This window comes from Stegostoma tigrinum, chromosome 35, assembly GCF_030684315.1.
Source record: "Stegostoma tigrinum isolate sSteTig4 chromosome 35, sSteTig4.hap1, whole genome shotgun sequence".
NCBI lineage: Eukaryota > Metazoa > Chordata > Chondrichthyes > Orectolobiformes > Stegostomatidae > Stegostoma > Stegostoma tigrinum.
The window spans coordinates 4,041,250-4,056,021 of NC_081388.1; the positions used below are offsets into that span (position 1 = coordinate 4,041,250).

General features: G+C 49.1%; 1 protein-coding gene across 3 annotated transcripts in view; it reads right to left on the reverse strand.

Moving 5' to 3' along the window:
• Positions 1–14,772, reverse strand: part of LOC125447385 (ultra-long-chain fatty acid omega-hydroxylase) — a 47,294-nt gene that overhangs the window by 13,082 nt on the left and 19,440 nt on the right. For 2 of the 3 annotated variants that reach the window (XM_059639846.1, XM_059639845.1), the window contains exons 4-10: positions 12,515–12,568; positions 11,624–11,751; positions 9,879–10,000; positions 7,934–8,201; positions 7,058–7,124; positions 5,470–5,599; positions 3,143–3,276 (exon numbers count right to left, since the gene is read on the reverse strand). In XM_059639846.1, the coding sequence (XP_059495829.1) occupies positions 3,143–3,276; positions 5,470–5,599; positions 7,058–7,124; positions 7,934–8,201; positions 9,879–10,000; positions 11,624–11,751; positions 12,515–12,568 (903 nt within the window). Of the gene's footprint in view, positions 1–2,468; positions 2,634–3,142; positions 3,277–5,469; positions 5,600–7,057; positions 7,125–7,933; positions 8,202–9,878; positions 10,001–11,623; positions 11,752–12,514; positions 12,569–14,772 lie in introns of all 3 variants that reach the window. The other variant, XR_009442968.1, reaches the window with a different exon arrangement.

Below are 14,772 nucleotides of genomic sequence, written 5' to 3' on the forward strand. Positions count from 1 at the left end.
GACCAGGTAAGGATGGCAGTTTCCTTCCCTGAAGGACATTAGTGAGCCATATGGGTTTTTCCGACAATTGGTGACAAAGCTTCCCAGGTGGAAAAGTGCGAGCGACTGCAAGGATAAATTGATAGAAGATTTCTGGAAAAATCCGATGTAATCAAGAGAGTGTCCAGATTGCCAGTATGTGATTTTTCTCCACATTTCCAGATGTTACTTTGTAAATCAGAATAAATACCTGCAACAGTCCTTTAATATGTATCTTGTTGCTCGCATGTGCAGTCTGAAGATAATTAATGATTTAAAGGAATTGAATCTGTATTTTTAAAATTTTGTATGGAAAACCTACTCGAGCTTTCCTCTTGGTATACACACTTCATCCTTGGCACTGGGTATAAGGGTGACATGAAGGTTCAGCAGAGATTTAGCACACAGCAGTGCAGGATGTATCATACTGAGGAACATCAATCCTTCAGTCTAACCCAGTAACACGGGGTATTATAGAGTCATAATTAATGGGCACGAGGTGGGAGGAGATTGACGAAAGGGCTCAGGGAGCTATAACACAGAAATGAGGTGTTGGAAGCTGGCACTATCTCAGTCACCATGCCAGCTGTTGCCAACAGAGATGCTTCAACCATCTCAAAGATCAATGCGCAAACAGAGTTTTGCCATTTTCTACAACCAGCCCTGTGATGCTGAGTCAGCTTTGCTAAATTCAACAGTTGCAGGTTTTCTGTTTCCCCTGCTGAGTTCAGCACAAAGTAAGATATTAAAGCTTGCATCTTCATGTTTTTTGTGACTTAGTTACTGGTAACTGAGAGGAAATATCTTTGTTCTTATGCAAGTAATTATCTTTACTGGATTGTGATCTACGTTAGTACTGCAGTACATGAAGTTAATGATTATTATAAACTAACCAAGAAGACAGGAGTAAATCAGTCCCAGAAATGTAATGCCAAGCAGCAAGTAATAACGTGTTAGTTTTTCAAAACAAAAGTTCTAAAGCAGTAAAATTAAGTATGTCAAGCAATGTGTTGCTGAGCTGAGTTTTGGGGAATTCAAAGTGATGAATGGGAGAATTTTGCATTTGTGGGGAGAGTATTGTGGTGCAGCAGGAGGGTGTGTCCAACTGAATGCAGTGAAGTCACGGACAGGTCAGGATAGGGGTTCTAGAAATGATCAGTGGGAAGGAATTACGAAAGCACTGTGAATGCAGAAGGAGGATGGACAGTAGTACACTTTGGAAGAAGATGTTATGGTTGTGCAATGCAATGATGTAAGGAGCACAAACACTTGTCTGGGAATGTGGGCTTCAGTTTGTGATAACGTCTGTGTTGTTAATGAGGAGTCAAGTATTTTGGAGCGAGCTGCCAGAGGAGGTGGTGGAGTCTGGTACAATTACAGCATTTAAAAGACATCTGGAGGGGTACATGAATAGGAAGGGTTTAGAGGCTTTTGGGCCAAATTAATTTAGGATATCTGGTTGGCATGGACAAATTGGACCAAAGGGTCTGTTTCTGTGCCGTACAATTATTAATTCCAGATTTTCGCTGCATTCAATTTCTACCATTTGCCATGGTGGGGCTCAAACCCAGGTCCCCAGAACATTATCTAGATTAGCAAGTGCAGTCATAATGCCAGTAGGCCATCACCTCCCCTATGACTCGAAGGATGAAGATAAGCATTGATGTAGATTAACCACAGCTTATCCTGGTTGTTTTTTCAGGTGGGGGGGGTTGCTGCAGTATAGAATGTGGATAGAGCTGTTGGAGAGATTGTGCAGTGTAGGAGTTGGGACATCATGTTGAGTTTGCACAGGATGTTGGTGAGGCCAGCTCCGATTGACCTGTTAGATGTAGGATATGATCAAGCTGGAGACGGTTCAGAAAAGATTTACCAGGATGTTGCTAGGAATGGAAGGTTTGGGATATAACGAGCAGCTGGGACTTTTTCCACTGGAGCAGAGGTGGTTCAGAGGTTTATAAAATAATGAGAGGTACAGATAGAGTTGATGGTAGTTGTCAATTCCCTAGGGAGAGATGAAAGAGGTTTAAAAAAGATATATTACATGGAGGTTGGTCTGTGTGTGGGAAGAGCTTCCTGAGGAAGCAGTGGATATGGGTACAGTTACAAAGTTTGAAAGAATTCGGGTAAGTAGATGAGTAGGAAATGTTTGAAGGAATATAGACCTCTAGTTTAGTTTGAGATTATGTTCAGCATGAACCAGTTTGACTGAAGGGTCTGTTTCCATGCTGTATGACTCGATAACTGATCAGGAAGGTTAATGTGATGCAAACCTTTATTAAGCAAGGATTTGAACATTAAGATCAGAACGCTGAGCTTCAGTAAACCAGCATTGGTGAGACCATATTGAATACTGTGTGCAGCTCTGGTCTCCTTACGTAAGAAAGGATGTAAATGCAGTTCAGAGCAGATTATTCAGACTGATACCTAGAATGATAGGGTTAACTTACAAGGAAAGATTGTCCAAACTGAGCTTGTTGCTGCTGGAGTTTAGAAGGGTGAGGGGTGACATGGCGAAGTGTCTGAGATTCCAAATGGTGAAGTGGATACACACAGGATGATTCCTGTTGCGGGTCAGGCTGGAATGAAGGGACTCTGTTTAAAGTGAGTGGTCTCTGTTGGGAGAGAGATGAAGAAAAATTGTCTCAGAGCGCGGTGTTAGTCTGGAAACCCCCAGTCCCAGACGGCACTGGAATCTGGCCCAGGGAATCTTTTGAAGGGGGAACAGATTCTAGTTAGTCAGGGAATTGAGGAGAATCGGGGTGGGCCGGGAGGGGTGGGTAGATGGGAAAGGCCTGGGTCTTACCCTGATGGCAGGGCAGGGATGAGGGGCTAAATGATCTGCTCCTTAATCTGTGTGCTTGTATAAAACTCGGCACATCAGGCCCAGGGAGGGGGGGGGGGTGGGGGGTGGGAGATTCAGGCCTTCACTCTGTGTGCACTGTGCAGCCTGAGTTCAGGTCTCAGATTAAACGTAATGTCTTGTCTCTCCTCAGGCTGCAATGTCTCAGCTGAGGGGAGGGTTTTGATTGATGCTGACAGATGGATTTATAGCCCCCACCCCTCCCAATGATATTGTGTCTGTGTGACCCCTCTACGTTGCAGCACCGGCCCTGGGTCTAACCTTTCGGTATCACCCTGCCGTCAGGAAGGTGGATATCCTCGGTGCAGCACCGGGCCACAGTGGTAACCGCTGGGTGTAGCCGCAGGCTCTCCTTAATACACATGGTGGTGAAGGGCATCTGGGAGAGATCGTCCCTGTGGGAGGGGGAACAGCACAGTCAGAGACAGACACATATACACACACAGAGATAATGGGAACTGCAGATGCTGGAGAATTCCAAGATAATAAAATGTGAGGCTGGATGAACACAGCAGGCCAAGCAGCATCTCAGGAGCACAAAAGCTGACGTTTCGGGCCTAGACCCTTCATCAGAGAGGGGGATGGGGTGAGGGTTCTGGAATAAATAGGGAGAGAGGGGGAGGCGGACGGAAGATGGAGAGAAAAGAAGATAGGTGGAGAGAGTATAGGTGGGGAGGTAGGGAGGGGATAGGTCAGTCCAGGGAAGACGGACAGGTCAAGGAGGTGGGATGAGGTTAGTAGGTAGATGGGGGTGCGGCTTGGGGTGGGAGGAAGGGATGGGTGAGAGGAAGAACAGGTTAGGGAGGCAGAGACAGGTTGGACTGGCTTCCCCAACTGCATCCCTAAACCAGCCCAGCTCTTCCCCTCCACCCACTGCATCCCAAAACCAGTCCAACCTGTCTCCGCCTCCCTAACCTGTTCTTCCTCTCACCCATCCCTTCCTCCCACCCCAAGCCGCACCCCCATCTACCTACTAACCTCATCCCACCTCCTTGACCTGTCCGTCTTCCCTGGACTGACCTATCCCCTCCCTACCTCCCCACCTATACTCTCCTCCCCACCTATCTTCTTTTCTCTCCATCTTCGGTCTGCCTCCCCCTCTCTCCCTATTTATTCCAGTTCCCTCTCCCCATCCCCCTCTCTGATGAAGGGTCTAGGCCTGAAATATCAGCTTTTGTGCTCCTGAGATGCTGCTTGGCCTGCTGTGTTCATCCAGCCTCACATTTTATTATCTTACATATACACACACAGCCTGCTCCCTCTCATCAATACAATCTCACTGCAGCCTCAGGCCCAGCCTCCTTCCTGACCTCCCTCACGACCTTGATACCTTCTCCCTCCAACTTAAATATATTCACTGACCCCACCCCACCACCAATTCCCTGGGAACAGGGGCAAAAAGACCTCTCTTCAACTCTGAATTAAACGGGAGCAACCCTGATTTTAAACTATGACCCTCAGGCTTAGCCTTGCAGCCATCAATAGTTAACTTTAAATTTTATTCATTCACGGGATGAGGGTGTCACTGACCAGGCAGCATTTATTGCCCATCCCTAATTGCCCCGAGTGCAGTTCGGAGTCAACCACATTGCTGTGGGTCTGGAGTCACATGTAGACCAGACCAGGTAAGGACAGCAGAGATAACAGGGTGTAGAGCTGGATAAATACAGCAGGCCAAGCAGCATCAGAAGAGCAGGAAGGTTGACGTTTCAGGTCCAGAGCCGCCCTCAGAAATGACGGCAGTTTCCTTCCTTAAAAGGACATTAGTGAAGTGGATGTGGTCTTTCCCAGTAATGGTTACTGGCCAACGTGAAGCCAGCTTTTGCATGAATTTAAACTTTTTCACCCTCTGGAAGTGAGCCCATGACCCCATAGGTTGGGGTCCTTGCCATTACCACTTCGCCACAGCAGCATCCGTGAGTGGAGTAAACACAGTAAAGGTTCTGAGTCCTGTCTGACCGTCCTTCACAGGTGCTGCCAGACCTGCTGAGTTTCTCCAGCATTCTCAGTCTTTCAGTTCAATGTTGAGGCTGCTCACATGCCCTTGGGAACCCAACAGGGTGGAGGATAGAACGTAGAACAGTACAGCATAGGAACAGGCCCTTCGGCCCACCACGTCTGTGCTGACCATGATGCCATTCTAAATTAAATCCACGGTCTGTATCCCTCCATTCCTTGCCTGTACACATGTCTGTTCGTGCGCCCAGAAATTCAATACAAATTCTTCACCTGGTGTAACACAGTATTCCATGGGGATTCAATTTCAAATACACAAGATTCCGAAGAGGGTTCGACTGAGTGGACATAGTGGGACTAGACCTGCACTGATTAGGGAGCCCAGGGGGTAGGGCACAGATTCAGGATAAAGGGAGGGGCTGAGGAAATGTGATTACTCCAACAGATGTGAAACCTCTCAATGCGCCATTGTGAAACCAATTTGAAGCTGAGACAGACAGATTTCCAGGAAATCGGGATATGGGGAGCAGGTGAGAAACCCACCATATGGAGCAGGTTTTGTGGGCTGAATGGTCCTCCCCTTGCTCCTGTGTTTTGTCTGTAACATAAGATTGAAGGGGTCAGGTGCTCACCACTCCAGCTCTTCACCATCTTTTGTCTTCAGCAGTTCCTCGATCTCCTCTCGACACTTGCTCTGATATTCCGGGTGCCTGGCAAGGTTATATAACACCCACGATATCCCGCTGGCTGTCGTGTCATGTCCTGTCAAGATATTGGGGGAAGGAAATTCATGATGGACAAACACCTTGTGACACTGATCCAGGATAAAACAAAACTCTGAGTGCTTTTGGCACAAACACTGAGGGGACCGGCGAGAAACACTGACCGGAAAACTGACAGAGAAGTTGGGGGGTGGGGGGGTGGGGGGGCGGCGTGGTGGAACACATTCGAGTTTCACTGCTCAGTCAGATAACATTGTAGCACAACAGGAGGGCCACACTGCTAGGGGAGCTGTCTTTCTGATGAAGGGTTACCTGGACAGCCCATTATATCTGTATCTCTCCATCTCTGTATCTCTCTCTGTCTCCCTCCCTCCGACTCCCTCCCTCTGTCCGTCGACTTAGCCAGTGTCACTTAAAAAAGCACTCTACAGACAACTGTATATTAATGGTCAGTATTTCAGACCGTGTTCCCTGTTTCCATTTACACCCAGCCTGACCCCTAACCTCCCTCTCCCCCTCCTTCCTAATCCCACCTCCTTCTGCCTCACACCATCATCCCTTTTGTATTTCACCTCTGCAGCTTTCCCCACTGTCACACACACACACACTGTCCCTGCCTCCCAGTTACTTGTCCACACCCTGTTTCCACCTTCCACCAGAGCACTCTGGCCTGAACCACCGACACTGACAGTCCTGCTTGCGAATTTCCGGAAGGTTCTGCTTTCGCATCACAGTAACGGGTCGCCCAACCATTATCGCTTTTGATGGAAGTGGGCTTTTGCTGTGTGTGAATTAGCTGCAGCATTTCCTGCATTACAGCAACGCCCACACCTCAGAAGTTCACCACTTTGCCAAAGGTCACAAATGGCGCGATATAAATACGTGAACACAGCAAGCCAAGCAGCATCTCAGGAGCACAAAAGCTGACGTTACAGGCCCGAAACGTCAGCTTTTGTGCTCCTGACATGTTGCCTAGCCTGCTGTGTTCATCCAGCTCCACACTTTGTTATCTTGGATTCTCCAGCATCTACAGTTCCCATTATCACCGATATAAATGCGTGTCTTTTTATCACAAACATCCAGCAAACAGCAGTTACAGTAGGATGGTGGTTTCGACGCCCGTGAGCAGGACTGACGGGGCCCGTGGGCAGGACTGATTCTCTGGGGCCACGGGCTTGAATCCCATCACAGCTGCTTTTAAATTCAAATTTGGTCAATTCGAAGAAAAACTAACTCAGTAACAGGGAGCAGCATTGTCATAGAAACACATTCAATTTCCTTCAGGGACAGAAGTCTTCCATCTCGACCCAGTCTGGCCTGCATATGACTCCAAAAGCTGCCTAACGCTCACCAACCTTCAGGAGACAGGTTAAAGAGGTGTAATGGATCGTGGCCCCCCTACACTGACCCTCACACACCATGGATACGTTGGAGGACAGCGCAGCGTCAATGGCCCAGATAAAAATACAGCCAAGAGGAGATCCGACCACACACTTACCCTCAAACATGAAAGTGTCAGCCTCTGACTGGATCTCTTCATCCGTTAGGCCTTTGCCATCCTCATCCTGGGGACAGAAAATAAACACTCATTCCCCATTGGCCAGCTGCTAATTTGTACAGGATTACTGCCCCACCATCATATCCCACTTCCTCCTTCACCTCACCGATCCAAGACAGGGAAAACACTGGAAGGATGACCAGGGATTCCAGAAACAGGGCTCACAGTTTACGGGTACACGTAGGCCGCTGAGGGCTGGGATGAGGAGAAATGTATGGACCCAGAGAGTGGGGAGCCTGTTGGAATTCACTACCACCAGAAACTATTGTGGCCAAAGCATTAAATGCTTTCAAGAAGAGGTTCAGTGCTAGAGAGATCGAAAGGGTGTAGGGAGGAAGGTGTATGTGGTACTGAGCTGGATGACCATATCAAATGGCGGAACAGGCTCGAAGGGCTGAGTGGTCTACTCCCAACCCTGTTCTCTTTGTTTCAAAGATTCACCAAACAAGCAACTCCTCATGCAAGGGAGGGTCTGCTGAAGTCACGTTCCCCGGGAAGCAGAGGCCCAGCTGCTGTTAGGGGGCACAGGTTCAAATTGCAATGTGGTGCATGGACCCCCAGGGTTGGCTCTGAAATGCCCCATGAATACCCTCCAAATCCACCCCCACCCCCGCCTCGGATCGACTGTGTTAGCCGCTCAGTTCATAGCCAGTGGGGATGGCCCTCAAGTACACGCCTGACTGAGAGGCCACCGGGGGCATTAGGAAGTGGCAGAGAGGGTCACTTTAGGGAGGAGGGATCTCATTATATGGGGGTAAGGAGTTGCTGCCTCACCAAGCCCAGAGGGGGTGGCAGAAGGGGCTCGGAAACACTGACCTTTGACAGCAGCAGGATGTCCAGGAAGTCGGTCACTTTGCCTTGGTTGGACTGGAGCCAGGTGTCTACCCCCTGCTCCTTCAGGATCTCCCGACGTCGCTGCACGACATCCAGAGAATAGGAGTGCACCAGATGACACGCCCTGGCAAACCGCTTGCCATTGGCCGACAGCTTGTAAATGAAGTCGATGTGGTGTGGTAAATAACGTTCCCTTTTCACCACCAGCGTGCTCAGCTCGTAGATAGCGGCGATGTAGTCACTGGATTTTCTAGGCAGCAAAGCACAGGAGAGAGGGCTGTCGGTGCAGCTCAGTCTGTTCCCCATCTCCCTCCCCACTTGCCCCAGGAAGCCCAGGCACAGCGTTCAAGGGCCCTCTTTCAGAGACAGTAAGAACTGGCGATGCTGGAGTCAGAGATAACACAGTGCGGAGCTGGAGGACACACAGCAGTATCAGAGAAGCAGGAAAGCTGGCATTTCGGGTGGGGACCCCGGATTCAGGGTTAAGGGTAAAACATGGAACAGAAGCCCCTGGTCATTGGTGGATGGTATGAACACACCCAGCACAGCTCAGTGGCCAGCACACATCCCCTCCTGAAGATCATGGATTCCCACCTCAGACAACACGAGAGTATCAATCCAGGAATGTGCTCTGGTGCAGTACCGTGGGCAGGCAGCACTGTCAGCGGTGCTGGCTCTGGGATGACATGTCAAACCTTCTCCAGGCAGTGGAAGCCCAGCAGGGGACAGGCTCATTGCCTGGACCTTGTTTCCCCGCACAGTCCCCGGTCATTATTCTCATTGCTGTCCCCCATGGGAGCTTGCTGTGCATTAATCAGCAAGCACGTTTCCTACATTACACCCATGACTGAACTCTGATGGGCTTGTCCCGAATGGTGCTACGTCAATGCAGTTTCTCTATTCACTAGCTTCACACCTCATCATGACCTGGGCCCTGCGTAACAGACTAAATGTTGGTGCAAGCCGGACGAAAGCATGTGGTGAGACACGTCAAGGTAGTTAGAACATAGGCCAGTGATTCCATAACCCTCTCTCAGCTCAGGCTTCATCAGGCCCCAGGGTAACAGTCTGGGAGTGGGGGGCTTGGTTTTTGAGAGTCACTGAGAGGGTGGAGTGGGGAGTAAGTGGGAGTATACAGTCACTATTTCTGAGCCATTAGCTTCAACGATGGCCTCAGAGCGTCATCCTGTTTTGTTGGGGGTCAACAAGGGCGTAGTGCAGCTTTTAAAATGGGCCTCATCAGGAGGAATCAGAACAATCACGTTGGCAACCAGCACTGCTTCCAAAATCCCCAGCGCCTCAGCCGCAATCTTGCTGGATGTGGGGCTGTTTTGCTCCATTTCCACAGCTCTCTAACCGCACCGGGGCATCACAGTTTGGGAAGTGGTTCCATGGGGAACATGGGGCTTGACAGAAGGTATAGACCATTCAGTCCCTCCACCATACAGTAAGACCATGGCTGGTATGGGAATGATGGCCGAGTGGTATTATCACTGGACTGTTAATCCTGAGACCCAGGTAATGTTCTGGGGACCTGGGTTCAAATCCTGCCCCAGCAAATGGTAGAATTTGAATTCAATAAAATATCTGGAATTAAGAATCTAATGCTGACCATGAACCCATGGTTGGAAAAACCCATCTGGTTCACTAATGCCCTTTAGGGAAGGAAACTGCCATCCTTACCTGGTCTGGGCTACATGTGACTCCAGACCCACAGCAATGTGGTTGACTCTAAACTGCCCTCTGGGCAATTAGGGATGGACAATAAACAATGCCTAGTCAGTAACGCCCTCATCCTGTGAATGAATAAAGAAAAAAAACCTGATTGAGATGGTCAACTCAAGTGGCTGGGACCTGTCATGTCTTGGTTTTATCGACACAGTGGTCAGTGGGCAGTGTGTCTGGCTGTCCCCTGGTGGTTACTCACAATTGACAGTTACTGTCGTAGCTGAAGGTACATTTCAGGAGGCTGTCCAATGTCATCAGGCTGATGTGCTCAAACATCTCCAGTGAGGTCACTCCCTCCGATATCAACCGGTCCCATTTCTCCTGCAGAGAATAACGCCCACCATTTCACAACGTGGCATTGCGGAGGGCAGTCCAAACACGACACAGCCCCTTGGCCAACCACAGGAAGCCCCTGCACCCCACTTCAGAAAGGGAGGACACATCAGCCACACTGACCATTTACAGAGCAGCCAGGTAGGGCACCTGGGTTGGGGGTTGGGGTCAAGCTGTGGCTGTCCCCAAGTTTCTCAGGAAAGCGACACTGGATCATCAAGGAGGCATGCGCACATGAGAAATGAGGGGCCCATGACAGAGTGAGAGCGAGAAGGGACAGCGAGAGGGAGAGGGAGAGCGAGAGGGAGAAGGGAGAGCGAGAGGGAGAAGGGAGAGCGAGAGCGAGAAGGGAGAGCGAGAGGGAGAAGGGAGAGCGAGAGGGAGAAGGGAGAAGGGAGAAGGGAGAGCGAGAAGGGAGAGCGAGAAGGAGAAGGGAGAGCGAGAGCGAGAAGGGAGAGCGAGAGGGAGAAGGGAGAGCGAGAGGGAGAAGGGAGAGTGAGAGCGAGAAGGGAGAGCAAGAGGGAGAAGGGAGAGCGAGAGCGAGAAGGGAGAGTGAGAGCGAGAAGGGAGAAGGGAGAGGGAGAAGGGAGAGCGAGAGGGAGAAGGGAGAGCGAGAGCGAGAAGGGAGAGCGAGAGGGAGAAGGGAGAGCGAGAGGGAGAAGGGAGAGCGAGAGGGAGAAGGGAGAGCGAGAGTGAGAAGGGAGAGCGAGAGGGAGAAGGGAGAGCGAGAGTGAGAAGGGAGAGCGAGAGGGAGAAGGGAGAGCGAGAGGGAGAAGGGAGAGCGAGAGGGAGAAGGGAGAGCGAGAGGGAGAAAAAGAGAGAGAGAGAGAAAGAAAGAGAGACGAAGAGAGAGAGAAAAAGAGAGAGAGAGAAAGAAAGAAAGAGATAGAGAAAGAAAGAGAGAGAGGGAAAAAGAGAGAAAAAAAGAGAGCAAGAGAAAAACAGAGAGAAAGAGAGAGAGAGAAAGAAAGAGAGACAGTAAAAGAGAGAGAGAAAGAGAGAGAGAGAGACAGTAAAAGAGAGAAAGAGAGAGACAGAGACAGTAAAAGAGAGAGAGAAAGAAAGAAAGAGAAAGAGAAAGAGAGAGAGAGACAGTAAAAGGGAGAGAGAAAGAATGAGAGAGAGAGACAGTAAAAGAGAGAGAGAAAGAGAGAAAGAGAAAAAAAGAGAGAAAGAAAGAGAGAGAGAGAAAAAGAGAGAGAGCGCCCCTTTGGCTGTTGGGTGGGTTACCTCAGGGTAACACTGGAGTTTACAGTGTGGCAGCACGAGGAGATGCTATGGGTATGTAGGTCAGGAGAGAACCAGCTGCAGACTGGCACACCCCACGGATAAGAGTGGGGAGGGTAGGGAGGGTGGCAATGTGCTGACTGATGCCACAGTGTGGTCAGCTGATGTCTACTTGTGGCACCATCGCATTCACACAGTAATTTCAGAACTCTTCCCCAGAGTAACACACCTTATCAGCAACAGAGTGTGGCTGTGCAAGTACCCACAGTATCTGTTCTCCCTCCCTCTCCTTCTCTCTCCCTCCGTCCCTCTGCTCCCTCACTCACTCACTCCCTCATTCGCTTGCTCGCTCCCTCCCTCCCTCACAGTCAGTGTGTTACTCACATGCAGGATGCTGGTTGCCTGGTTGAAGATTTTGACGTAGGGTTTTAAGATGTCGAAGTGAAAGGCGGGTGTTAGGAGGCGTCTGTGACGAGTCCATCGCTCCCCTTTACTGATCAGCAGGCCATCACCTGGTAGGGCCAAGAGAAAAGGTCGGAGGTCAGCTTAGACAAGGAGTACCCGGTGCACAAAATGTCACCTTGTGTGGGGTGGGGGAGGGGGGACGTTTCTGTGGAGGGTCTGTAGGAGTGACATTTTAACCAGGATTATTCCATATTCAAATAGAGAATAGATTCTGATCCAACCTGGTGCACATTCTGACTGTCAGAGCTTGCTGTGCTCTGAAGCATTGTACAACATCCTAATGGTCATGAAAGGTGCTACAGAAATGCAGGGGTATCCTTTTGCCTGCCAGTAGAACCTTCCAGTTACTGGTACAGAGATTCCAAACCCCCCACCCAAGAACAAAATGCTAGTCCAGAGCAAGAACACAAGAGCAAAATCCTGCAGAGACTGGAAATCTAAAATCACATCAGAGCTGAAAAAGCTCAGCAGGTCTGGCAGCGTCTGTGGAGAGAAAGCAGAGCTAATGTTTCGGGTTCAGTGGCCCTTCCTCAAAACTGGAACTCTCACTGGGAGATCAGTGCAGGAAGGTTGCGGGGGTGGTGGGGGGGTGTGTGGAAACAGGGCTGACAGAAGGTATTCTAACCCAGAAACTTAATTCTCCTCCCGCTACTGCTCCTGAAAAGAGCACCCCCATAAAAATAATTACCAGTAAGGTTCCGTCTAGTTTCATCTCTGCTCGTATTACCAAGGGGGCACTGGGGAATGAGGGGCAGAGGGAGAGGACAAGACGGGAAAGTTAGAGGATGACACAAAATGACCACTACTTACCCAACCAAGGCCTGAGGAAACCATAGAAAAGTTTATCCTTCGGGGCAATGGGAGCTGGAACACAGGAGTGAAGACAAAGTTTTATAAACTCAAACTTTACAATCGCTCAGAAGGAGAATGCTACATCGTCAAGACAAATTGAAGCAGGTCACTTAAGTTCACCTCCATGCCGTGCGCCATCCTGACTTCGAAATATAATCGCTGTTCCTTTAGGAATGCTGGGTCAAAATCCTAGCAACACTGTCTGGGTGTCCCTAAACCAGCGGTTCAAGAAGGCACCTCACCACTGCTTTCTGATGGACAGTTAGGGGGAAAGCCAATAAATACTAGCTAACCCAATACCCCAGGAATGAATAGAAAATAATAATTAGAAAGGTTAAATGCTCATTACCTAGGGCAGGTATAGACTGTGTTTGCAGAGTTAAATTATAGACAGCTCAAGTTTGTAAATGATACCAAATTTTCCCAGGCAGTCTTTCTCATCTCTGAAAGCAAGTGAAGGTTATGACCTATTGGTAATACTGTTAGATTATTAATACAGATACTCTGGGGACCTGAGTTCAAATTTCACTGATTCAGACTGAATGCAATAAAAATTAAAGGCCCGATTGCTGTTTAAAAAAAAATCCATCTGGTTCACTAACGTCCTCCAGGGAAGGAAATCTGCTGTCCTTATCTGGTCTGGTTTACATGAGACTCTGGATCCACTGCAACATGGTTGACTTTTAACTACCCTCTGGGCAATTAGGGATGGGCAATAAATGCTGACATAGCTAGCAAAGCCCAAAAAAAAACACCTGCTCCTGTGTCCAACACCCCCAGAGGGCCCGAGTACGGTGTCCTCTCACTAACAGGGAGCTGTGCTGAGAGTGAGGTGAGGTACAGAGGCATGGATACCAGTCAGAGATACAGCCGCAGGGTTCACTGTCTCTGTGGGTTTCAGAATCTAAGGAATAAAATATGGTGTGTGTAAAGGAGAAAGACAGCACAGAGCCACCAGGAGCTGGAAATGGGGAGAGGTGAGTGATTATATTCCTGACACCCCCGAGCCTGTTCCACCATTCAACAGGAAGCTCTGATCATGCCACATCCCTGCCCAGCTCCATAAAACTTGTGCCACGAACAAATCTTTTCAAAATTTCCAAGCTGGCCATTTTCAATTTGGCTAATTGCAAACTTGGTTCTTGCTCCACGAAGCCAAAGGTGACTCAGAACATAAATACTGTTTTCCTAAAAATCACTGCCATCTCCCAGAGACTGGAGGAGCCGATGAGATTAAGAGGCTAGAGGTCCCAGCCCTTTCCCTCCTGACTAGCCCTCATTTATCTCATTGCCGTCAAGGTAACTCCTGGATGTGATTCTCTGTCTCATGCTCCCAGCTCAGTGCACCAAATCACAACTAAAGTTATCCCAAAGACTTCAAAGCTACAAACTTCAAACAAAAGCTTATTCTGAACAAGTGGGGATTCCCAAAGGGTGAGAACTTTTTAAAATTTCTTTATTCATTCACAGGATGAGGGTGTCACTGATTAGGCAGCATTTATTGCCCATCCCTAATTGCCCCGAGGGCAGCTAAGAATCAACCACATTGCTGTTGGTCAGGAGTCACATGTAGGCCAGACCGGGCAAGGATGGCAGTTCCCTTCCCTAAAGGACATTAGTGAGCCAGATGGGATTTTCCCGACACTTGGCAATGCACTTATGGTCATCATTAGTCTCATAAAATCCAGACATTTATTCAATTCAAATTCCACCATCTGCCGTGACGGGATTCAAACCTGAGTCCCCAGAACATTGCCTGAGTCTCCGCATTGACAGCCTAGTGATAAAATAACTAGGCCATCACCTCCCCCTAAATGTATGAGATTCCCACAGATTTCCATAAGCCATACAGGGAAGTACCTGTCTCCAGCAGAACATGTGCACAACCAGCAGGAGAGAGTAATGACAACCTCAATATTCACAATATCCAGCCACAACCATTCACTGAACGACAGACAATCCCACTCCCTCAGGGTGTGTACCCTATAGACTATCCGCCTTCACAGCGTGTACTCCATAGGCTACTGCATGCCCCCCTCACTGTGCGTACCCTATAAACTATCCCACCCCCTCTCAGTATGCATGCTATAGGCTATCCCACCTCCCTCACACTATGTACCATATAGACTTTCCCACCCCCTTACAATGTGTACGCTGTAGACTATCTCCCTTCACAATATGTACCCTATAGGCTATCCTACGTCCTCCTCACACAG